The sequence below is a fragment of the Podarcis liolepis genome (assembly GCF_965112155.1).
Source record: "Podarcis liolepis genome assembly, chromosome: 1".
NCBI lineage: Eukaryota > Metazoa > Chordata > Lepidosauria > Squamata > Lacertidae > Podarcis > Podarcis liolepis.
The window spans coordinates 59,990,105-60,013,404 of record NC_139554.1 but is presented as its reverse complement, the minus strand read 5'-3'; the positions used below and the strand labels follow the sequence as shown (position 1 = coordinate 60,013,404).

Here is a 23,300-nt window from a genome sequence, read left to right as displayed (position 1 = left end):
TTGTGAAAACCCCTAAATTATTGCATTCTTCAAAGAAGTTTTAGACGTAATCAGGTTGTATCAACTTTGGAAAGCAAAAGAGAATGCAAATTCTTACAGCTCATCTTGGGGACAGAAAATTTCCAAATTGCATACTGATGCAAAATTCTTTACTGTTTTTGGATCTGTTGGCTAGGAACACTGGAAGCTCCTAGAATGCCACCTACAGACATTAAATATAAATTTCTTGTGAAACGCTGCCAAAAGACTGGATAGCTAGTAACAACATGCAACCTTGGAAAATAATAGTGCATTTCATTAAGTAGACACGTTTACATTTCCGCTGAAAGTGTAATCATCTTTACACTTTTATTTGAACTAAATTAAAAATCTATTCCTTAATTAATAGTAGATTATACAGTTTCAGTGTCAAAGAAAGAAAAAGAACTATTTGTTAGATGTGTGTGGTCTTACTCTTTTTTCAAGTTCAGCACCTAATTGTTACATTTCTATGGAAGCTGAAAAGCCACTGATCCTCAGCACAGACAAAGGTTGCTGTGTCTTTCAACTCTCAATGCTGGGACACTGCCTTGAGACAGACTGCAATAGGTGAAGTGTGTTTTTATTTTAAAATAGTTGGCCTTGCATGTAACCTCCGTTTGTGACAACGTGAGAAAAGGATGTCTGTGTATATTTCACACTTGGTATGTATGAGTGAAGTCTCCATGAAAAGAAAAGAAAAGTTTCTAATCTTGAATATGGACCTTTGGCATGTTCAGTTGTATATGTGTAGATAACACATGGGTTTGGGGGGCAGAGGTAGGCAGAATGGTCTAGTCTTACTCCCCCCCCCCAATATGTTTGGTCAACAGTCAATACTCTCTTAACCACACAGTTTAAGGCAATTCTTTCATTCATCCAGACCAATGTAAGATCATTCAGGGAAAGGAAGAATCGGCATATCAAATATTACTGAAAACCACCTACTGTAGCGCAACATGGGCAACATATAAAATAAGCAAACATATAAAATATTGTATCAATTTTAAAAAGCACATGGCAATCACCAAAACATATAGGGGCATCAACAATTCATTATTCTAGCCTGGTCGTGTCTCTGTTCTGATCTCTAGGAGCAGTCAGGAAACATCAGAATCTGGAAACTGATCTATGTTTTCTTAGAAGTAGGTCCTACTGTATGGAATGGGGTATACTCTTTAGGACGGCAGCCTTGAAATGCAGAAGCTTCAAATGAAATAAGTCCTTAAGTCTCTTTTGGTAAAGCAACAATATACACAGGCTCATGAGACACTGAAGGTAATGAATACCTCCAACACTATTAAAACATGTCTGATATAGAAAGGAAACCTTACCTGGGAATCTATATTCTTACGAGAGGATGCAGGTGTGTTGGCATAGGAGCTGATGGAGGAGCTTGTGTTAATGTCATCGGTGCTGAGGTTATCTATGGTGTCACTGATCCCACTGCTGACAGAACTGCTGTCATCCCAGCTGAGGGGAGAAAAAAAGCCACAAAAACTTCATAACTCAAACAAACAATAGCCACAGCTACACCAAGAATCCAGGTGACACACAAGGGAGCTTTAAAACATCTCAGGGTCTCACAGCAATTATTGATTTAGGCCTCTAGAAACAGTTTAACAGAATCAAATATTAATTCAGGCAACTTCCCTAAGTGCTTTTTTTTAAAGAACGCTGACATTATTGCTGTTGTAGCTTTCTTACTTTTACACAACACAAAATCATGCTAGCAGATTTTAACACAGAAAGTGAGAGAAAAGATGGCAATTTGGAGGAAGGTGGGCAATGAACTTCATTCTGGATTTTTGCTAAAGTGAAATGAACCACTTGGAGCTTGGTATTTCTCTACAATGTTCTGGCATAGACTTCTATTACCTACCAGTTATTTTATCATTTTGATTTACAGTGATTTACAGTGGTTTGTCTGTTGGGAATCCTGTGAGGCAGACGATTACTAGTTACAAGTTACAGAAGGGGCAAAGAGCTAGGGGCTTACTCCTGACCACACAACTGAGGTGGACCAATGGCCTGACTCTGTGTGAGGCCACGGCCTATATAGCCCTCAGGAAGAGCTTCTGGAAAGAGTAACACATGAAGCAAATCTTTACCGGTTCAAAGACAAATGTGATCTCATACAGAAGGCCTCTCTGTGCAAGCCACAGGGTGCTCTTATTAAGTGTACCTGACAGGATGATATGCCCTTTCATCAACCTCTCAAGAGCTAGATATGCAGTATCACTTCTAAACTCAGTTGGGGTTGGTGGGGGGAAGGCGGAGATGAAGCAGAAATTCATTCAGGAGCTGCCAGCTGGATTCAGTTTCTAAAGTTACACCATGCGCAAAAACAAAGACTTACTATGTATGGCTTGCCTCTTCAAGCAAGAGACAATAGTGTGTTTTTTTAATCCTCCGAGCATGGAATGCAACATAGAATAAAAGCACATATGCAAAAGTTGTAACTGATAACACATGAACTGATTTAAATATGAACTACTAGTGGAGAGATTTGTAAACAGGAATATAATATTTAAAAAGTCTTCAGAGAAGGCCCTAGAGAATTATTAGGCAGTGGCCCAGCTGTTTGCAATATGTTTTGGGACATATCGCATAAAGGACAGCTGGGATAGGCACACTCTAAACTCATCCCCCTGGGGTTAAGTTTCACCAATTTCAATGGAAGTTGTGCCAGACTAAGGTCTGGTTCTGATACTGTATCTTTTATCTCCAAATCATGGCTTGGAAATGGGGCATGAGCTGCTGTCTTGCAGACTCCTCATTGCTCTCAGAAAAATGCCCCCCTACCTTCCAGTTTGCTTTAGCCACTCTTCCAACATGTTATTTCAGTTCTGGTTCACAGTGAATGCAAAAACTGGGCCCCTGATTAACGTCAACCATGTTTATTTTTGTTATTAACCTTGCATTGAGCTAAACTGTGTCAGTCAGCAATAAATAATAGGATCACTATCTCCTGAACAGACAGACACAGACACACAATTTGGAGAGGGAGAGAGATTAACAACTAACCATAGTTAAAACCATCAGTGAATTCTGCATGCAAGGGGGGGGGGGGGAGACTGGAGGAAAAGGACTCTACTTCCATGGTTCACATCCTTAATCATGGTGAAAGAACTGGCAGTGTTCTTTACTTTTTACTTAGATAGCAGCCAATTAACATATTAGCTGCTGCAGAACTGGAGAAAGGTATAAACATAGTACACAGTAGTTGCTTCATAATATTTCTGTGTTATTACACCATTAATATTCCTTTCCTTCCAGCATAGTCTTCCTAATGAACTGTAAACAGTATATAATCTAACCAATAGAAGAACAAGCTCATGAAAATTATGGACAGCAAAATGTTTGATAGATCTAAGAATGCACGCAAGCACTCTTTTCCTCAGTAGAAACCAACTCCAGAATGTGGTTTTTTACCAATTTTATACCACTTCATTACACATATTGTTTTAAAATTTTGCCCATGCTTCAGTTTCTCAGTGGTTGCATTCAAACGCAAATGGAAAGGAAGGGAAATGTAACAGCCCTCCTAATTACAGCATTCTATGCTCAGTGAACAATGATAAAATCTTTGTAATTTAGCTGGGGCAATCAATAACTTCTGATGCCAACAAAAGTCCACTCAGCCATAACTTGAGACCCTGTCTTATTTCCTTTTAGTCACTTGATCAATCAAATGAAATCTACTTTCAATGCTGGAAAATTATGTGAGTGCTGAGAGACAAAGTCATTTTCCTTCCTGTTGTGGAAAGCCATTTTAAAACTGAAAATAAAGCTGAAATTCAATCAGACAGGTAAGACATTACAATTTGAAAGAGAAGAAATGAAGCCTCATAAGATGACTGAGGTAAGTCCTCATATAGGACTGAACTTGTTTAAGAACGCAAATCTTCCCTACTCCAGCCTACAATTAAATAAAAATTGCAGGTGCCAAGTGAAGAATGAAGGATTCTGACAAATAGCACGGGCTCAATCCCAGAAGGGAGGGGAGATTTGTCTAAATATCCAAATCTTAACCAAAACTTTTTAAGACCTCAAATATTAACCAAGAATCTGTTCTGTTTCAGCCAAAATACTAGTTTCCTGTGAACTTTGGGAGCCCCCCAAAAACAATCTCAACTGGTCCTTAACAAACATTTCACTGCCAGATTCCTAGTACACAACACGCAGCCACAAAAAATGGAAAGAACATTACCAGAAGGATAAAAGACATGTTTAAACATGCAGATTAGTGTAGCAATCAAAGGTTAAAAGCACTATCACTGGCTAGTACATCGTTAACCAGAAGCCTTTAGCCAAGTTAGTCTTCTGCCTGCCTTACCTCTAAGGCACTTAAAATTATTTGGGTCTCCAACATCATAACTGATTCTTTACATTTATGTATTAATCAAGTCTCAAGCCCATGCTTCTTTCAATAGTAGGTTGAGTCATTTATCTTCACTGAAATCCTGTAAGTTAGGTGTACCTGAAAAACTGTGATTTCCAAAAGCTATCCAGTCAGTGAGGTTTTGAACCTAGGATTCCCCAGTCAAACTCAACACTGTAAACACTACAACCAGAAAACTTAAATCTGTAGAGGTGGTAGCTTCTCTGAAGCTCTGAGCCATTAGCTTTTACTTTTCCCAAGTTTCAATTTACAACAAAGAGTAGCTCTTCATTGGCTATACACAGGGCAATGCCACATACGCAATGGTTAAAGTCCATCGCATTTGCCATAAAAAAGTACCATATGCAAGTTGCATATTTTTTGTGACATGCTCAGAAGTAACGCTCAACTGAAAATCTGACCTCAGTTAAAGGTTCTTGTGTAGTGTTGGCAAGTGCACCACTGTATTCTGCTCATACTAACATATTCCTCCCATGCCAAATTGACTGTTTACAAACTTTGCTAGATTTTGAATGTTCACTGCAGCCAACCTCAGGAATCCAGCCTCTTCAGAAAAGGAATATAACAAATCGGATCCTTTTAAATACCAGTTGGTGGAAGAAACAAACCTGATTCCCAACAGACAAACTATTCAAAACTCTGCAAATACCAAACCACATGTGTACACACAACTGAAAAAGGTAACTTTAATATGGTACAGTCCATCATCATTTTACCAGGATGCATAATTACTACCTTTCGTTTGTTTGTTTGCATGGCTTGTCTACTGGGAACATGAAGGTGTATTTATTCTCCCACAAACAGAAATCCTCCATGTCTCTTCTATTTCAAGCAAGAGGAATAAGAGTAATATACAGGTGCTTTTTGGATGTTTACTGACCTGGAGAAAGGTGTGACATATTTACACGTGTATCACCAACCAAGTCAGATATTAATAGTCCAAGTTTAATATGGAACTCTCCCATTAGTATCAAAAGAAGGCTATTTTACACTACATGGGCATGCAACATTTCAACTGGAAACTTGGTGATTCTTCCTAAAACATTAGCTATTCATTTGTTCAATGACAGATACAAGACATCACAGCCTAAAAGAGAAATTCTTCTGAGAAAAGAAAAACCAGAAAGCGTCTTAAACTGTACTATAAAACAAAGTGAGAATAGCTGTTTCCATTGTTTTTCTTTGGGACACCCATCAGATGCTGACATCACGGCACGAGGAATTCTAGGAACGATAACAATGACTGCATGGGGTTTATATCAAAATGTTGAATCATCCGTCTGAAGAATAAATGATGGCATGATTTCAGCTCCAAAACAGTTGCACAGAATGAATACACAAACATACACTCATGGCAGAGCTTGGTGTGTGTGTGTGTGTGTGTGTGTGTGTGTGTGTGTGTGTGTGTGTAGTTAATATGATTATCAAAGCCAACTCAAATGGAAACGTCCATAAATAGAAGGCAAAATATGAACATGACAGGGTTTAATAATTATGGTTTATTTCAAGGTTGTTGGAAACTGTATCCCAATTTGACTATGTAACAGGTACATGGTTTACCACTCCAGTACAGTAGTACCTCGAGTTATGTACTTAGTTCGTTCCAGAGGTCTGTCCTTAACCTGAAACTGTTCTTAACCTGAAGCACCACTTTAGCTAATGGGGCCTCCTGCTGCTGCCGTGCCGCCAGAGAATGATTTCTGTTCTCATCCTGAAGCAAAGTTCTTAACCCGAGGTACTATTTATGGGTTAGCAGAATCTGTAACCTGAAGCGTATGTAACCTGAAGTGTATGTAACCTGAGCTACCACTGTAATCATGATTTTTTCTCTTATCTACACGCTGATGATGGTCAGGGGTGTAATGGGCAACACTGGTCTCTGTCCTTCTTTCCTTTCCTCCCTCCTCTGATGCCCTCTAGCATCTCTGCCTCCCAAAGGCTTGAACAACTGTTTGTTGCAGCAGCCCTGGCTACAAGCTCCCCAGGCAAATGGTGTCTCTGGTGCTGACCAGGGGGTGCTTCCCAGGCCGCTGTGGGGCAGTGGGAGAGAGGACCTCTCTTTGGGGCAGGGGGGCAGCTCAGAGACCAGGGGAGGCAGCTGTGGATGGCCAGAGCACTCCCAAGGAGAGGGGAGAAGAGAGGGGATGAGGGAACACTCCACAAGGGTGTTCAAAAAAGGGTGAGGGGCTTCTCACAGTTGGCAGGGGGGTTGGGGATTTGCTGCAGTGTAGGCACAACCTCTCCCCAAGCTAGCTGTAAGCAGCCTTCCCACTGGCAGAATATAGCAAGAAACCCCAAAGTGAGTCATTTTGGGGCAGGGTTGGAGTGGGATCCCCCAAGGGACCCAATCATCAGTTCCTAATCTGCATCAACCCTTGATTTGATGCAACAAAAATGGGCACATGCACCCTTTTCTTTCCTGATTGACAGTAGCCGGGGGGGGGTGGATACAGTGGCTCTGCTGTTTCAGTTGTCCCAGGCCCATTCAGACAGCTCTGCCCATTCTCATCTTGCTGACATGTGAGTCTGCACCAGTTCCTCTTCTATACACACTGTCAGGTATGCAGAGGTACACACTGGGAGGGGCAGGGGGAGAGAATGTTGCATTCAGAGTCTGCAACATCCATATGGTTTTCAGTCTAAATACTTTCATACCTACTGCTTTCTCAGTCTTCCTAAGCATGTGATGAAAAAGATACTTAAGTTGATTGTGGCACGAGTTTTCACATGCAGCATCAGCCTAAGGTTAGTTTCAGCTGGGTTAAGGGTTCTGTACTGAATTGTGTAAACTTTTTTGCTACTAAAATCTATTACTGATATTATTCCAAGACCAACAGTGTACAGATTTGATTAAGAATTCACTAAGCAACTACCAGCATAACAGAATACTTCAAAGAAATTAAAATACATGTTAAAAGAAGATTTGGCAATGATAAGATTTTTTGTTTAGGCGAAGGCATTGCTCAAGAACTGAAAATACTGAGGAGAAACAGGCTCTCTGCCTCCCTTATCACAGCCCATTTATTGGTTCTTAAATACACTGCCCCTCCTCTCTCTTCTGCTCTTTTCAATCTTCACTATGCTGTTAACCACCAACATTACTATCAGCTGATTTAAGTTATAAACTCCACTATCAAAAGATCACAGTAGAGAATAATAGAAGTGCATTTTTAGAGAGATTGGGATATTTCTCAAATTGAAAATGAAAACTCAGTGTAATAGGATAAGCTTTTTCTCTTCAGCTTGCACTTATGCTTGGAGAATAATTCGTAACTAGTGGAACTTGTTTTCTGGGAATCATTCAACACAAAGCTTTCCGAAATGCCTTAAGGGACAGGAGATAAATCAGGAAGTAGTAAAGTGTCAAACCCAAAGGTAGGATTAACACTAACCTGCAGAAAAGAGATCAGAATACTATGCAAAGATTTCATTCAGACATATTATGGGTAGCTGTGTTGAATTCATGTTTTAATTCTAAATATTTGTGTGAGTCTCCTGACTGGAATGAACATCAAGGATTCACTGAAACCGTGAAAGGGTCTCACTGAAACTGTTGGGATTTAAATGTGCTTACCATTCAGCTGGTTCAAACTATGTACATCTGGTCTATTCCTAAATCTCCGGGCAGAAAGTGCTGAGCATCACAGACAACTGAAAGTCTTGCTGCTACAGACTGAACAATTTTAAAGTTGTACAGAAGTATGGGACATAAATAGCTCAGTTTATTACTGCCAAGACTGCTCCCATTTTATACTATATACAGCAGGGGACTGCACATTCTTTTCAGTGGCCTGGCCTTTTTAGATTTTCTCTTCACAAAATCACCTCCCTCCCCCTTATATGAGGTCCAGGTCTCATGTTCATTTTTGCCATGCAAAATCACTGCAGTGGTGGCTTTTAGTCACTTATTTTTGAGTTAATATATGTACTGTCAATTATTGTGATAGATGTATTATGTCTACTGTTTTTAAGGTCTGGTTTTATTGCTATTTTAGTTTATCATATGATATGCAACATGCTTATGTTTTTAGAATTAAGTGGTGTGTACACACACACACACGTATATCCATAATGTTTGCAGTTCCCACCCTACCCTGAGGTGGTTGCTGAGAGGCAGTGCATACGGGCTGAAAGGGGACTTGGCAAAGATTGACTCCCGCTCCCTTTCTCAAATGTGCTTCCTCTCCTGGATCTCTGTGTAAATGGAAGAGGACTTTCCATCCATGGAACAGACCATTTCGAACCAGCCCTATGCTTCTAATGTGTCATGAATGATGACTCCAAATAAAAGAACTAAGTAAAAGAGCACACAAAACTTATTACGGTAATTTATACACTGGCCCACAGCCTCCTGGGAGACTAAGGATGACATCCTCAATTGTCTGCTTAAAATAAATGGCATAGTGAAGTGTTTTATCAGGCAATGCCCTATTTCCATTCCACCAAGCCTCCAATGACGCTTCTCCTCATAGCAGACCTTTAATATCTTATTTCCATAGTCAGTCAGTCCCCCCCCCCTCCCCCGAGAAAGGGTACCAGATTTGCCTTAAGGCATCATTTATAACTCTGGGCTCAAGTGAACAATTACTTCTTAACAATAGTGGGGGAGGCAGCTGTAAGCTTCCAGCCTACCTATAACCTAAGCAACATCCCAGAGAGAAAATATTTCAGAGATAAAAACACAAGAGCCTGGTCTGTTGGGAGTTGTTAGGAATGGAAGAAATCACCAAAAAGAGCATTTTATGAAGAAAAGAGAAAGACTGCATAACTATATCAGCACTTACGTTACAATGTGAAAAAATGCCAGAATACCTAAGAATTCCTGAGCTTCCCTCACTGTAATAAAGCCCTGCCAAGTTGTTTGCTAGGCTGGATTTCTGCTGGTTTAATATAAATCAAAAGAGAAGCCTATTAATTATTGAAGTCATTTCTGCACCATGCTGCAGTTCAAAAATTTTCAAAGTAGTTTGCAATAACTCATAAAACAAAGAATAGTAAAAGTTGGATCATACACACACACACTCCACTCATGAACCGTATTGACTATATATATATATATATATATATATATATATATATATGCAGGTTTTGGTGTCTTCGGGTGTCTTCCCGTGTAAGAGTTGGGGTGTCTAGGCGACGTTTCGACGAGGTCTCACTTGTCATCTTCAGGCTGGTGCTTTCGGCTTCTTGTTACTGGAACAGAGCAGGATCTCAGTGTTTGAGTTCCTATAAATACTGTTGAGGGGGTGTGGTGTATAGCCTCCAACGTTCTGGGCAGAGAGGAAGTTCCCAGGTTAGTGTGCCTTTTCTTCTTTTGTTCCTTAATTACTTGAGGGATATCTTGAGTGATTTCTTGAGTGATATTCTGAGTACCACTTAGGTGGGTCATTAGGTGTGGATTAGTTGCTAAAGCTTTCGTGTCTTGACCTCTTGAGCTTGTGAAGAGTTTTTCTGAGAAGATGGCTGTACTGCACTTAGTTGTGCTATGGCTTGGCTTCGTGTATAGGGGCGAGCTGTGGTTTTGTGCCCTGTGCCAGCCAGATCTGTGTAGGGATTGCAGGGGGGTGCAGCATCCGGAGGTGCCACTATGGTTTGGCTACTGGATGGTGTCTGTAATTTATCTGTGGAGAGGGTCTGGGTTTGGGTCTGGTGTGGTTGATTGGTGATGGCGTTCTGTGTGCCTCTGGTTCTGGTGTCGGTTTTTGTGGGGAGGGCTAATTTCCAGATGTCTGGCAGGCGGGACGTGTCGTCACGCTTGTTCATGTTGTGAGGGTGTTTCTCTATCTCGATGGCTTCCATGATTATTCTCTTGTGGTGATGTTCCATGTTAAAGAGCAATTTGGAATCTGCAAAATTAATTTCGTGTCCTGTTTCTTTCATGTGTTGGAAAAGAGAGGAAGTTTTTTCTTCTTTTTTGACGGCATTCTTGTGTTCTGCGATACGTGCATTTATTCGTCTGTTTGTTTGTCCAATGTACGTGGCTGGGCAGACTTTGCAGGGTATTTCATAGACCCCTTGGTTTTCCAACTGGATTTTATCTTTGGGGTTTCTGAGGATATTGGCTATTTTTTGGTTGGTGCAAAAGGCTGTTTTGATATTGTGTTTATGGAGGATTTTGCTAATTTTATCTGTAGTGCCCTTGATATAAGGAAGGAGGGCCATGCCATTGTTTTCTTCTGTGTCTTGGTTTTTGGGGGGTGTTTCTTTTTGGATTAGCTTCGTAACCCTGTTTTGCTGGTATCCATTGGCGATTAACACATTTGAGAGATTCTGTAACTCAGTTGTCAAGTGGTCTTTGTCAGCCAGGCGTTTGGTTCTGGAGATGAGAGTCTTGGCTACGGAGTTTATTTGTGCAGGGTGGTGGTGTGATTGTGCATGTAAGTAGCGGTTGGTGTGTGTTTTTTTCCGGTAGATAGTGTGTCCTAGGGAGCCATCAGGTTTTTTGTAGATTAGGACGTCAAGGAAGGGAAGTTGGTTGTTGGCTTCTATTTCCATAGTGAATTGTATTTTGGGGTGTAGGCTGTTGAGATGTGTGAGGAAGCTATCTAGTTTTTCTTTCCCGTGTGGCCAAATTACAAAGGTGTCGTCAACATATCTGAGCCAAAGTTTGGGTTTGTGTTCTGACTTGTCTAAAGCATTGGTTTCAAAGTGTTCCATGTACAAATTTGCGATGACCGGTGAGAGGGGTGATCCCATAGGTGCTCCTTCTATCTGTTTGTATCTTTGTCCATTGTGGATGAAGTACGTGTTGGTTAGGCAGTGGTTGGTCAGGTCCAGGAAGTATTCGGGGGGATTGTATTTGTTTTGAATGGCTGTCAAGGCTTCATTAATGGGCACTTGTGTGAAGAGAGATACAACATCGAAGCTCACAAGTAGGTCATCGGGATGTAGGTTTTGCTTCTTTATTGTTTCTATGAACTGGAAGGAGTTTGTAACGTGTGAAGCGATGGATTCTGCATAGGGCTGAAGTTGCTTAGCGAGAAATTTAGCGAGATTTTGTAGAGGTGAGCCTATGGAGCTGACTATTGGTCTGAGTGGTGTTCCTTCTTTGTGTATCTTGGGGAGACCGTAGAGTTTGGGGCATCTGGATGATTTTTCTCTGGGGATGATTCTTAGCTGGATTTCTTCACTGATAGGAGAGGCTTTTATTTTGGATTTGGTGGTTTTTTCCAGATAGGTGGTGGGATCTGTTTTTATAGGTTGGTAGGTAGGGTCTTGGAGTAGATTTGATAGTTTTGCTTGGTAGTCCGATGTGTTCATCACAACCGTGGCATTACCTTTGTCTGCTGGGAGAATGATTATGTTGTTGTCTTTCCTCAGGTTGGTGAGTGCTTTCTGTTCTTCTTTGTGTAAATTGCTTCTGGGTGGTTTGCTGGAGCAGAGGATGTTGGTGACTTCAAGTCTGATTTTATTGGCTTCATCTGGGTTGATTTTGGTTAGGCTAGCTTCGACTCCGCATATGATGTTTTCCGTGGGGATGCGTCTCGGGGCGACTGCAAAGTTGAAACCTTTGGAGAGTACTTTGGTTTCAGTTGAGGTGAGGATCCTGTCTGATATGTTATGTACTGTTTGTTTCATGGGTTGTTGTGGAGGGTGGCTGGGCTTCTGGCGTTTCTCTAGTTTGTGGAGTTTGTTGGTGTGTCTGTCTGTCTTATGTGAGGTCTCAGTTTCAGCTCTCCAGACGGCTAGTTGTTTGCATTTGTCCCAGAGTGCAGGGTGGATTTTGTTACAGAGTTTGAGGTGAAGAGTGAGCAGATCTTTGTTGGTTTGGTTTAGTAGGTATCTTTTCTTATGTAGTTCGTTTCTGATTAGGGATAGTTCAGTTCGTTTCAGGATCCTTTCGGTAGCTGGGGTTTTAGAGTGGAATTTAAGTTGGAAGCATGTGGGAATTAAGTTGTTGTCTCGGCAGTTGCGTAGGAACAAGAGATCACATAAGATGGTGGCTCTTCGGATTTCTAGTTTCTCGTAGGTTCTTGTCAGCTGGAAGGTTTCCTCCCCGTAGAGGTGAGATATTTGCTTTCGTAGATTTTCACGGGTACAGGAATGCAGGTTTTGGTGTCTTCGGGTGTCTTCCCGTGTAAGAGTTGGGGTGTCTAGGCGACGTCGCTAAGCAACTTCAGCCCTATGCAGAATCCATCGCTTCACACGTTACAAACTCCTTCCAGTTCATAGAAACAATAAAGAAGCAAAACCTACATCCCGATGACCTACTTGTGAGCTTCGATGTTGTATCTCTCTTCACACAAGTGCCCATTAATGAAGCCTTGACAGCCATTCAAAACAAATACAATCCCCCCGAATACATCCTGGACCTGACCAACCACTGCCTAACCAACACGTACTTCATCCACAATGGACAAAGATACAAACAGATAGAAGGAGCACCTATGGGATCACCCCTCTCACCGGTCATCGCAAATTTGTACATGGAACACTTTGAAACCAATGCTTTAGACAAGTCAGAACACAAACCCAAACTTTGGCTCAGATATGTTGACGACACCTTTGTAATTTGGCCACACGGGAAAGAAAAACTAGATAGCTTCCTCACACATCTCAACAGCCTACACCCCAAAATACAATTCACTATGGAAATAGAAGCCAACAACCAACTTCCCTTCCTTGACGTCCTAATCTACAAAAAACCTGATGGCTCCCTAGGACACACTATCTACCGGAAAAAAACACACACCAACCGCTACTTACATGCACAATCACACCACCACCCTGCACAAATAAACTCCGTAGCCAAGACTCTCATCTCCAGAACCAAACGCCTGGCTGACAAAGACCACTTGACAACTGAGTTACAGAATCTCTCAAATGTGTTAATCGCCAATGGATACCAGCAAAACAGGGTTACGAAGCTAATCCAAAAAGAAACACCCCCCAAAAACCAAGACACAGAAGAAAACAATGGCATGGCCCTCCTTCCTTATATCAAGGGCACTACAGATAAAATTAGCAAAATCCTCCATAAACACAATATCAAAACAGCCTTTTGCACCAACCAAAAAATAGCCAATATCCTCAGAAACCCCAAAGATAAAATCCAGTTGGAAAACCAAGGGGTCTATGAAATACCCTGCAAAGTCTGCCCAGCCATGTACATTGGACAAACAAACAGACGAATAAATGCACGTATCGCAGAACACAAGAATGCCGTCAAAAAAGAAGAAAAAACTTCCTCTCTTTTCCAACACATGAAAGAAACAGGACACGAAATTAATTTTGCAGATTCCAAATTGCTCTTTAACATGGAACATCACCACAAGAGAATAATCATGGAAGCCATCGAGATAGAGAAACACCCTCACAACATGAACAAGCGTGACGACACGTCCCGCCTGCCAGACATCTGGAAATTAGCCCTCCCCACAAAAACCGACACCAGAACCAGAGGCACACAGAACGCCATCACCAATCAACCACACCAGACCCAAACCCAGACCCTCTCCACAGATAAATTACAGACACCATCCAGTAGCCAAACCATAGTGGCACCTCCGGATGCTGCACCCCCCTGCAATCCCTACACAGATCTGGCTGGCACAGGGCACAAAACCACAGCTCGCCCCTATACACGAAGCCAAGCCATAGCACAACTAAGTGCAGTACAGCCATCTTCTCAGAAAAACTCTTCACAAGCTCAAGAGGTCAAGACACGAAAGCTTTAGCAACTAATCCACACCTAATGACCCACCTAAGTGGTACTCAGAATATCACTCAAGAAATCACTCAAGATATCCCTCAAGTAATTAAGGAACAAAAGAAGAAAAGACACACTAACCTGGGAACTTCCTCTCTGCCCAGAACGTTGGAGGCTATACACCACACCCCCTCAACAGTATTTATAGGAACTCAAACACTGAGATCCTGCTCTGTTCCAGTAACAAGAAGCCGAAAGCACCAGCCTGAAGATGACGAGTGAGACCTCGTCGAAACGTCGCCTAGACACCCCAACTCTTACACGGGAAGACACCCGAAGACACCAAAACCTGCATTCCTGTACCCGTGAAAATCTACGAAAGCATATATATATATATATATATATATATATATATATATATATATATATATGGATGTAGAAATGATGAGATGGAAGGTGCATGGACATAGCCAGCAGTGATTTCCATGATCACAACATGATCTAAAAGCAAATATTTGATGTATATATAGTGATTTTGCTTCATATACAGATCCGGGACATATGCAGCTACGTTTATCAGAGGCTTTCCTCAGATTATGTAAAATAGGCTACATCAGCCCAAGATAGGAAAAGAGGTAGTAAGGGAACACCTAGCTACTTTAAATGCATTCAAATCTTCAGGGCCTCGTGAGCTGCATCCAAGGGTACTAAAGGAGCCTGTGCATGTTATTTCAGAGCCTTTGATAATTATCTTTGAGAATTCTTAGAGAACAGGTGAAGTCCCTACAGACTGGAGATGGGCAAATGCTGTCCCCATCTTCAAAGGGGGGGGGAAGACCCAGGTGAGTTTGACATTGATACCAGGAAAGGTCCTAGAACAGATCATTCAACAGTCGGTCTGTGAGCATTTAGAAAAGGATGCTGTGATTACAAAGACCCAGCATGAGTTTTTCAAAAATAAGTCATGCCATACCAATCTCTTTTTTGATGGAATTACAAACTTGTCCGCCATGATATTCTGGCGAGGAAGCTGGTAAAATGTGGGTTGAACGAGGTAACTGTTTAGGTGGATTTGTAGCTGGTTGACTGACCAAACCCCAAGAGTACTCATTAATGGTTCCTCGTCATCCTGGAAAAAGTGACAAGTGGGGTGCTGCAGGGTTCTGTCCTTGGTCCACTGTTGTTTAACATCTTTACAAATGACTTGGACAAAGGAATTGAGGGGATGCTCATCAAATTTGCAAGTGACACCAAACCGGGGGGGGGGGTAGCTAATGCTGCAGAAGACAAGCAGAATTCAAAATGACATGAACAGATTGGAGAACTGGGCACAAGCTAACAAAATGAACTTCAATAGGGACAAATGTAAAGGTCTGCACTTAGTCAGGAAGAACCAGATGCACAAATATAAGATGGGAGATGCCTGGCTTACTAGCAGTACATGTGAAAAGAATCTAGGGGTCTTGGTGGACCACAAGCTGAACATGAGTAAAAAATGTGATGCAGCAGCCAAAAAAAAGAAAAAGAAAAGAAAAAGCTAATGGTATTCTAGGCTGCATCAATAAAAGTATAGTGTCCAGATCAAGGGAAATAATAGTACCACTCTATTCTGCCTTAGACCACACTTGGAATACTGTGTCCAAATCTGGGCACCACAATTTCAGAAAGATGTTGACAAGCTGGAAAGTGTGCAGGAGGGCCACCAAGATGATCAAGGGTCTGGAAACTAAGCCTTATGAGGAGCGCTTGAAGGAGCTGGGTATGTTTAGCCTGGAAAAAGAGAGACTGAAAAAAGATATGACAGCTATCTTCAAAAATCTTAAGGACTTTTACATGGAGGAGGGAGCATGCTTGTTTTCTCCTGCTCTTGAGGGTAGGACTCCAATGGCTTCAAGCTGCAAGAAAGGAGATTCTGACTAAACATTTGGAAAAACTTTATGACAGTTAGAGCTGTCTGGCAGTGGAACAGACTCCCGTGAGAGGTGGTGGACTCTCCTTCCTTGGGGGTTTTTAAGCAGAGGTTGGATGGCCATCTGTCATGGATGCTTTAGCTGAGATTCCTCATTGCAGGGGGCTGGGCTAGATGGCCCTTGGGATCCCTTCCAACTCTATGATTCTAAATTCTATAAAACTGCAATATCATGATGAAGTATACAGAAAACTATCAAGTTGCCAACGGATCTTAAGTTTATGGCTACCTACTTTTGAAGAGGAAAAAAATGTTAAACATAGCATCATCATCATCTGTTAATAATGACTTTACATTACTTCTTATTTTGTCTTGATGTTGCTTGTTGTTCTTTAAAAAAAAATCTCCAAACAAACAACTGTACAAGAACTAACAACTGCCACCTAACTTCAGAGCTTTTTGCTGGCTATATCAAAGTAGTGACTGTCTCACACATTTCTCTACATGATAACAAGCACACCCAAAGCAATGCAAACACACAGCTGAAATCATTCTCCTGGGGTTGCTTGGAAGCAAATGTTTGGTTTGGGAAAGGGACTGCTGCACAATTCCCCCACCCAGCTGTTCCTAGATGTGTAGCCAGTACACAGCAGATGCCTGCCACTGCCTCCTGCACTTATTGCAGAGTTTTCTTTTAAAATGCACTGAACCTGCATTATACAGTACCACCCAGTTAACAGCCACATAGAGACCAACACCAAATACACACATAATTTATATGGAAGACTGAAGTGTCGCAGCTGTGACAGAGTGAGAGCCAGGAGTCATTATGAAGCTGCTAGTGGGCAGCAGCTGGGATCCAAATCCCATACATATTTGCAGACAGTTTCTGGAATTGCGATCAAATTGGTCTCAGTCAGTCAGGCCTATCTGAGTATACCCTGAAGCAGTATGCAGAAACTCAGTGACTGTCCATCAAGCAAGGTAAAAGTTACATCAAGATGAGAGAGGGAACGAACAGGTAGGGGACACTGCTCCAGATTTTTGTAGCATGGCTGCTCACGTTGTCCACCACCGGCTGGGCCACCCAGGTTATTTATTCATTTAATAACATTTCTATACCACTTGATTGTAAAAAACCTCAAAGTGGCAAAAGAAGAAAATCAAGGGGGGTGGGGAAACCACAATAATACTTTAAGATGTAGGTAAAGGTAAACGGACCCCTGACCATTAGGTCTAGTCGTGACCGACTCTGGGGTTGTGGCGCTCATCTCGCTTTATTGGCCGAGGCGAGGGAGCCGACATACAGCTTCCAGGTCATGTGGCCAGCATGACTAAGCTGCTTCTGGCGAACCAGAGCACCGCATGGAAACGCCGTTTACCTTCCCGCCAGAGCGGTACCTATTTATCTACTTGCACTTTGGTGTGCTTTCGAACTGCTAGGTTGGCAGGAGCAAGGACTGAGCAACGTGAGCTCACCCTGTCACGGGGATTCGAACCGCCAACCTTTTGATTGGCAAGTGCTAGGCTCTATGGTTTAACCCACAGCACCACCTGCGTCCCATACTTTAAGATGTACAAAAGTTTAAATACAAAAATGGATTAAAATTACCTCAACTTTCTAAACCTCTGGGTAGGCTTGTCTAAACACGAATGATTTTTAGCAGGTGTCAAAAGGAGTACAGTGAAGGTGCTTGCTTGATCTCAATAGGCTGGGAGTTCTAGTGTGCAGCTGCTGCCACAGTAAACAACTGAGTTCTTACAAATGTGGAATGGGTATAATGTGGCACCTGTATGATGTTTTCTGACCACCTGAAATCTTAAACTAGTTGATATATTCATCTGAGTCTGGTTTAGCACAAGTTTGCATATGTGGCCAAGAGTCTACTATAAATGAAACAATGCAGTTTAACTGGTCTATCATATGTTGGGATGTTGTCTTTCTTGCATCAAATTTACAAGACCTGCTCCCACTGAAAGGTAACTCGACTCTTGCACTCAAAACAGCAACAAGCAAAACAAAAGGCAATGTGCTTCACCTGTAGATTGGGTACAAGTCAGGCACAGAGTCCAGCAGAAAGCCGCCTAACAACAGGATACCCATTTTGTGAGGTGTCATCATCATTACCATCATTTTTAATAAAAGAATTTAGATACTGCCTTTCATTTTGAGAATGCCAAGGTGGTTCACAAGCAAATAAAAGCAAGCAAGAATAAAAGGAACATACTTGGGGATTCCAAGTATACAACAATTTTAAAAGCTTTTCAGAATGTTTTGTGGTCTGCCTTCCTGGCTTCTTTGGGAGGAAAGGGAGAATAGAAATGTAACAAACAAACATGCCACAATAGCCAGTCTCCACTAGGGCACATTTTCATCTAGATTTACATACAGGAATAAGGTACATTGCTAATTTTACAATGTAAGGCTTTCCTGGTGGCCTGTCCTCATATAGGGGATACCAGTGTGGATACAAGACTTATCTGCCTAGCTGTCTAAAACTATCACAAGTCCAGTTTCAAGCACTTGGATTGGGACACAATATGATTGCATTTGCTATGGGAAACTGGAGAATCTGAAGAGATTTCAGCCAGGTAGACAAAGCAAACTGTAGAGGAGACGGCAGGTTTTTATCCTAGGGAACAGGAGCATGGGCAGAGAAACTTCAAAGAAAGTCTCCACCTGCAGGATAGGGAAGGGAAAGCATTTGGAACATCAAGCAAAAGAAGTCTGGAATTGCTGGAACATTATTCTTTGACTTGCAAAGTCTTTGCTGTGTTTGCCATCACAACAATCCCTCTGAGATAGTTACTGTTCCCGTTTTTGTACGCAATACTTGCTGCAGACCACACAGCAATGTGGGTTTGAAACTAGTCCCAATTTACAGTCATTGAACAATAACTCTGTTGTTACACACACATACATGGGGGGGGGGGAGAGATGTTTTAAAAACCTGACTACGTTCCAAATATCCTTATTGTTAGATGTTTTGACTAATAAGTGAATATAATTGTAGTAAGTTGCACAAGAAAAGCATTTTTAAAAAAACATTCTCACTCTCTACTTCCATAGTAGAGAGCAATTTTAATTGTGTATTTAGTTTATTTTTTTCATTTATATACTGCCATTCTTCCTAAGGACCCCAAGGTTTCCATCTGTCAACTGCACACATCCACCCCCTAAAATGTGTTTATTACATTGAAAATCAAAGTAATAAAAGTCAGATTTCATTCATTGTTCCAACTTCAATTCGGTGCCGTAGCTTACGGCATTTCAGCAAGGAGAATTCTTACGCCAGTGCTGCAAAGATTCAGTCACCTACTCAAATAAAAATCTCAGCATTCCTCCTTTGCTACTCTCCCTTTACCCACCACATGAAGACCATCCTTATTCGAAGTGCAAAAAAGAAGTAGAATATTCCTACCTTGCCAGGTCCCTAGGCCAAAGCATTTCTCCACTTTGCTGCCCATGAAGAACTCTAGAGAAAGGGGCCAGATTTATTTTACAGGTTGACACCTTCATTTGGCTGCCATCAAAACACTCCAGCAGGAAGGGGTAAAAAAAAAGAGTTTACGATCTTGGGATGCCCGGTGACACACAGGAGAAAACAAGGCTGCTTCTCTCAACAGCACACACAGTGGCTCCGCACGAGGCTGGGAAAGAAGCAAGCTAGCTAGAAGGTGAATACTATAAACGGCCCTAGAAAGTAATCTGATCCCTCTGTGAAATTAACCTCTGAAATGCTGGGGGAGAATGAGACCGAGCCATTTCCCGGGACTAGGTCGGCTGCGGAAGAGTTTCGACACGCCTGGCTTTCAAGAAGCAGACAAGGTTGTGCAAAGCCTTCAGATCAGATACAGTAACTCTGTTACCCTCATGTGGGCAGCACAATCTGATCACAGCCAGCAGACCTCAGTCTGCAGAGAACAAACAAACCAGACCACATAATCCTAACCTAGTCTGATTTAAAACAGGTCTGATACACTTCTCAACATTTCCAGTGGATTTTATCAGACTGCGCCCAATGTAACCTTTCTTTTTTTCTCCGTAGAGAAAAAGCTGTAGAGAAACATTATTTTGGATTTTGAAGAAAAGGTCTCAAAAGCAGAGATTCTTGCCTTCTTGGAACTTCTGTGAAGGGCAAACAATACAATCAGAACTGGCCCTCTCAAACACTGAAATCACTGTACAAACACTTGCATTTGAATACACTAAATTCCTTTAATATTTTCGTTTGTTAGAACATAACTGATATGTTGCCCAGTTGCCTTGCACAATACCATACATCTGGCCTTTTATGGACACAACGCACAGAGAACACATACTTGATTGCTATAATTTGAGTAAGCGATATAAACCGTACTGGAAAAACCACAAGGTAGTACAGCATCAGGCTGAAGCATTGGTTCGATCCAAGTCAGAATACGTATTATTATTGGCTCATGCAAGCAAAGTCCCTGGTTTAATTTGCTAGTTTCACATTCTGCTTGCCAGTTCTTTTGCGGGCCACAGACCCCACTAGCCACAGGTATGGCCGCAATAAGAATGGGCCCTGTGTGTGTGCATCTATTGAAGTTCTCTAAAATTGTCCTGACTGGTGTAGAGGATCCATCCTTACATGAAGGAACTCAACACACATCTCTTTCATGGTCACCCAACAAGTGGAGGAAGTGTGACCATTGCATGAGAGGATTGATTTGAACTCTTCTGTTATTAACTGCAACACATTTAACAATTTTCCTTGAAAACTGAGACACTGGGATGAAAATGTGAGCACATTCATGACAAAGTTCTTTATCATAATCATAATTAAGGCATTTGAAGTGTGGATTGTTGAACACTGTGCTGTTCATCAGAATTAACATTAATTCCTTTTTAGAAATAGCCAAAAGCAGGCCTGAATCACTTGTGACACAGCAGCCTGACTGCAGCCAACCAGACTTGTAATTATGGTGTTGAGGTGCTTGAAAACCTCCCTGTGGCTGCCATATGCAATTGGTGAGTTTTGTTTGGCTTGTCAGGTTGCAAGGCCTGACTTAGCCAACACCTTGAACCTGACATGAATACACCTGAGGTATGCCAAGCTTATTAATACACAGATTTTGGAGTGCTTTGCATCCTTTTTTTGTAACATTTGGTTTCCAAGTGAAAATTGGTGGAGAATAATTCAAAACCCATAACCTTCAGAAAACCAAAAATAGAGAACACAGGTCATTAAAAGCCCTTCACAATTCTCATTTTTATTTCCATACTTAGGCAGTAATGGCTGGTTCTTTTCCTAGGGTTGCTTGGCTCAGAACTATTTCTCCAAAGACTGAGAAATAGCTTGGTTTATTCCCTAAGTGATCTGAATTGTGTTTTTGCCCACCCTCACCGCTTCTACACAGTCACTTCTACCCCCTCCATCAACCAGTTCTCCAAACTTCTTCCACCTTTCCTCTGAGTCCACTTACTTTGCAGTGGCAAGAAGCAACAAGCAGGAGGAAAAGAAGCCATCTCTCCCCTCTGGCATCTGTTATTTAATACCACAGGTGCAAACAGCCTCTGGAAAATGTAGTTTCCCCCAGGTACGGTATCTGTATTGTCACGTGTGAAAGGGGGACAGATCTCCCTCCCTTTCTTTCTGCTGTCCGAAAATAAGTGGGGTAAGGAAGACAATAGGGCCTTGGGGGTGGGGTGGTTCAAATTGAAAGGGGGAAATTTAGATTAAAATCAAACCTGTACAATAATGCAGAGGGTCGTAATGATTACCTCATATCTGAGGAATGCAGTACAAGCTTGCAAGCTTAATATTTCCAAGCCAAATACAAGTTTCGATAGTGTCATTAGCTTACTTGCTAGCACAGGAGCAAGAATTCCCCAGCCCCTGCAAAAAAGGATGGGGGAATTTGGCAGCTTTGGGCAAATAATGGCGCATTCTAATAATTCAGGAGGAAGGTTGCATTTGAATTCTTATAATTGGAGAGACACTGTGGATGAGGTGCCTGACAGTTTTTTCTTTTCTTTTTTTTTACACACACACACACACACACACACACACACACACACAATTTGCTGCCACTGGCAATGCTGATAGTAGCCTTCCTAATTAAAAAAACAGATTGTGTCAATGAGAATGACACTGCATCATGATGTAAAGCAATTCCCAGGGGCACTGGCTGCTCCCATACACCCCCAATATAATAATAATAATAATAATAATAATGGCATCACGGTGGCAGTTGTCATTTCCAGTTGATTATACACTTATCAAGTTCACCTCTGTGTAATGTGTGCCATGCACTTAAATCACACCTAAAAGGTTAATTGTTTCCAGGCTACATGGTTTGCCATGATGTAAAACACACAACCTAATAAATCCTAAAGACTTTCACTGTTTTAATGGGTTAAAACTGTATGTTCTCCAAAGAGTTATAAAAATACCAACTTCAGGAAACAAAGAACTGCAAAACTAATTCAATATATATGCCTGCACTTGCTTCTTCTTTCCTCAGTCTATGGTTTAGTGGCTATTGTGTCACTATGGCAACATGAAAGACTGCTTATTTAGAGGTTGCATGTGACAATTTGCTATTTTTAAATAAACAAAAAAAATCACAGCCGTTCAGAAAAGCCTAATTTAAAAAAAACCAGATGATTGTGTTTTTAGGATGAAAAGAAAGAGTGTTAATGAAATTCCTTCCTGCAGCTGGACCATTATCGCATTAAACTAGATTAGCTATGAATATAAAAAGACAGGAGCGCTCTAGTCTCTCGCCACATATTTGTATAATGACAGAGCTAGAGACTGTCTTAGCTGGGTGGATGCTAGATGAGTAGATATCAAAGGCAGACTGTGAACTGAATGAAATAGCTGCTCCTTCATACAAGGGAGCTTCTACCACCGAGATTGATTTCTCTGTGCAAGAAAAATAATTTCTGGTGTAACTTCTGAAGTGTGACACTAGAATTTTTTTCTCCCTAGATTATACAAACTGGGCAGCCACTGCGTACGTTGGTTGCCTGATCAGTATACCTCCGGCAGCAAAGTAAAACAGAAGAAAACAACAACAAGAACCATGTTTTGGCAGTGACATGCTAGCAAATGAAGTCCAGGGCCAATTCCTGCTTGCTGAGGGGTGACATCTGCTTCCCTCTCTGTCCAGCTACCAAACTAGATGCAAGAGAAATCTGTGAAAGGAGGAGTGCTGGCTGGGGGTGGGGGGAGCTTTGGTCCACCATTCTTCACTGCCTCTGCAAAGCTGACCCCACAGTCACTGAGGATGGACTTCATTAAGGAAATTCCAAAATATTAATCAGTTTATGTACAGAGGTACAGTCG

The 23,300-nt window shown here is 41.6% G+C and overlaps 2 protein-coding genes across 20 annotated transcripts in view; one reads left to right on the top strand and one right to left on the bottom strand.

Annotated features, from left to right (window-relative positions):
• NAV2 (neuron navigator 2) overlaps nucleotides 1-23,300 on the bottom strand; it is a 537,366-nt gene that overhangs the window by 58,692 nt on the left and 455,374 nt on the right. For 18 of the 19 annotated variants that reach the window (XM_083461998.1, XM_083461993.1, XM_083461983.1 and 15 more), the window contains one exon: nucleotides 1,353-1,491. In XM_083461998.1, the coding sequence (XP_083318124.1) occupies nucleotides 1,353-1,491 (139 nt within the window). Of the gene's footprint in view, nucleotides 1-1,352; nucleotides 1,492-19,403; nucleotides 19,643-23,300 lie in introns of those variants that run through there. The other variant, XM_083461992.1, reaches the window with a different exon arrangement.
• Nucleotides 1-23,300, top strand: part of DBX1 (developing brain homeobox 1) — a 206,438-nt gene that overhangs the window by 71,820 nt on the left and 111,318 nt on the right. The gene's annotated exons all lie outside the window — the stretch shown is intronic.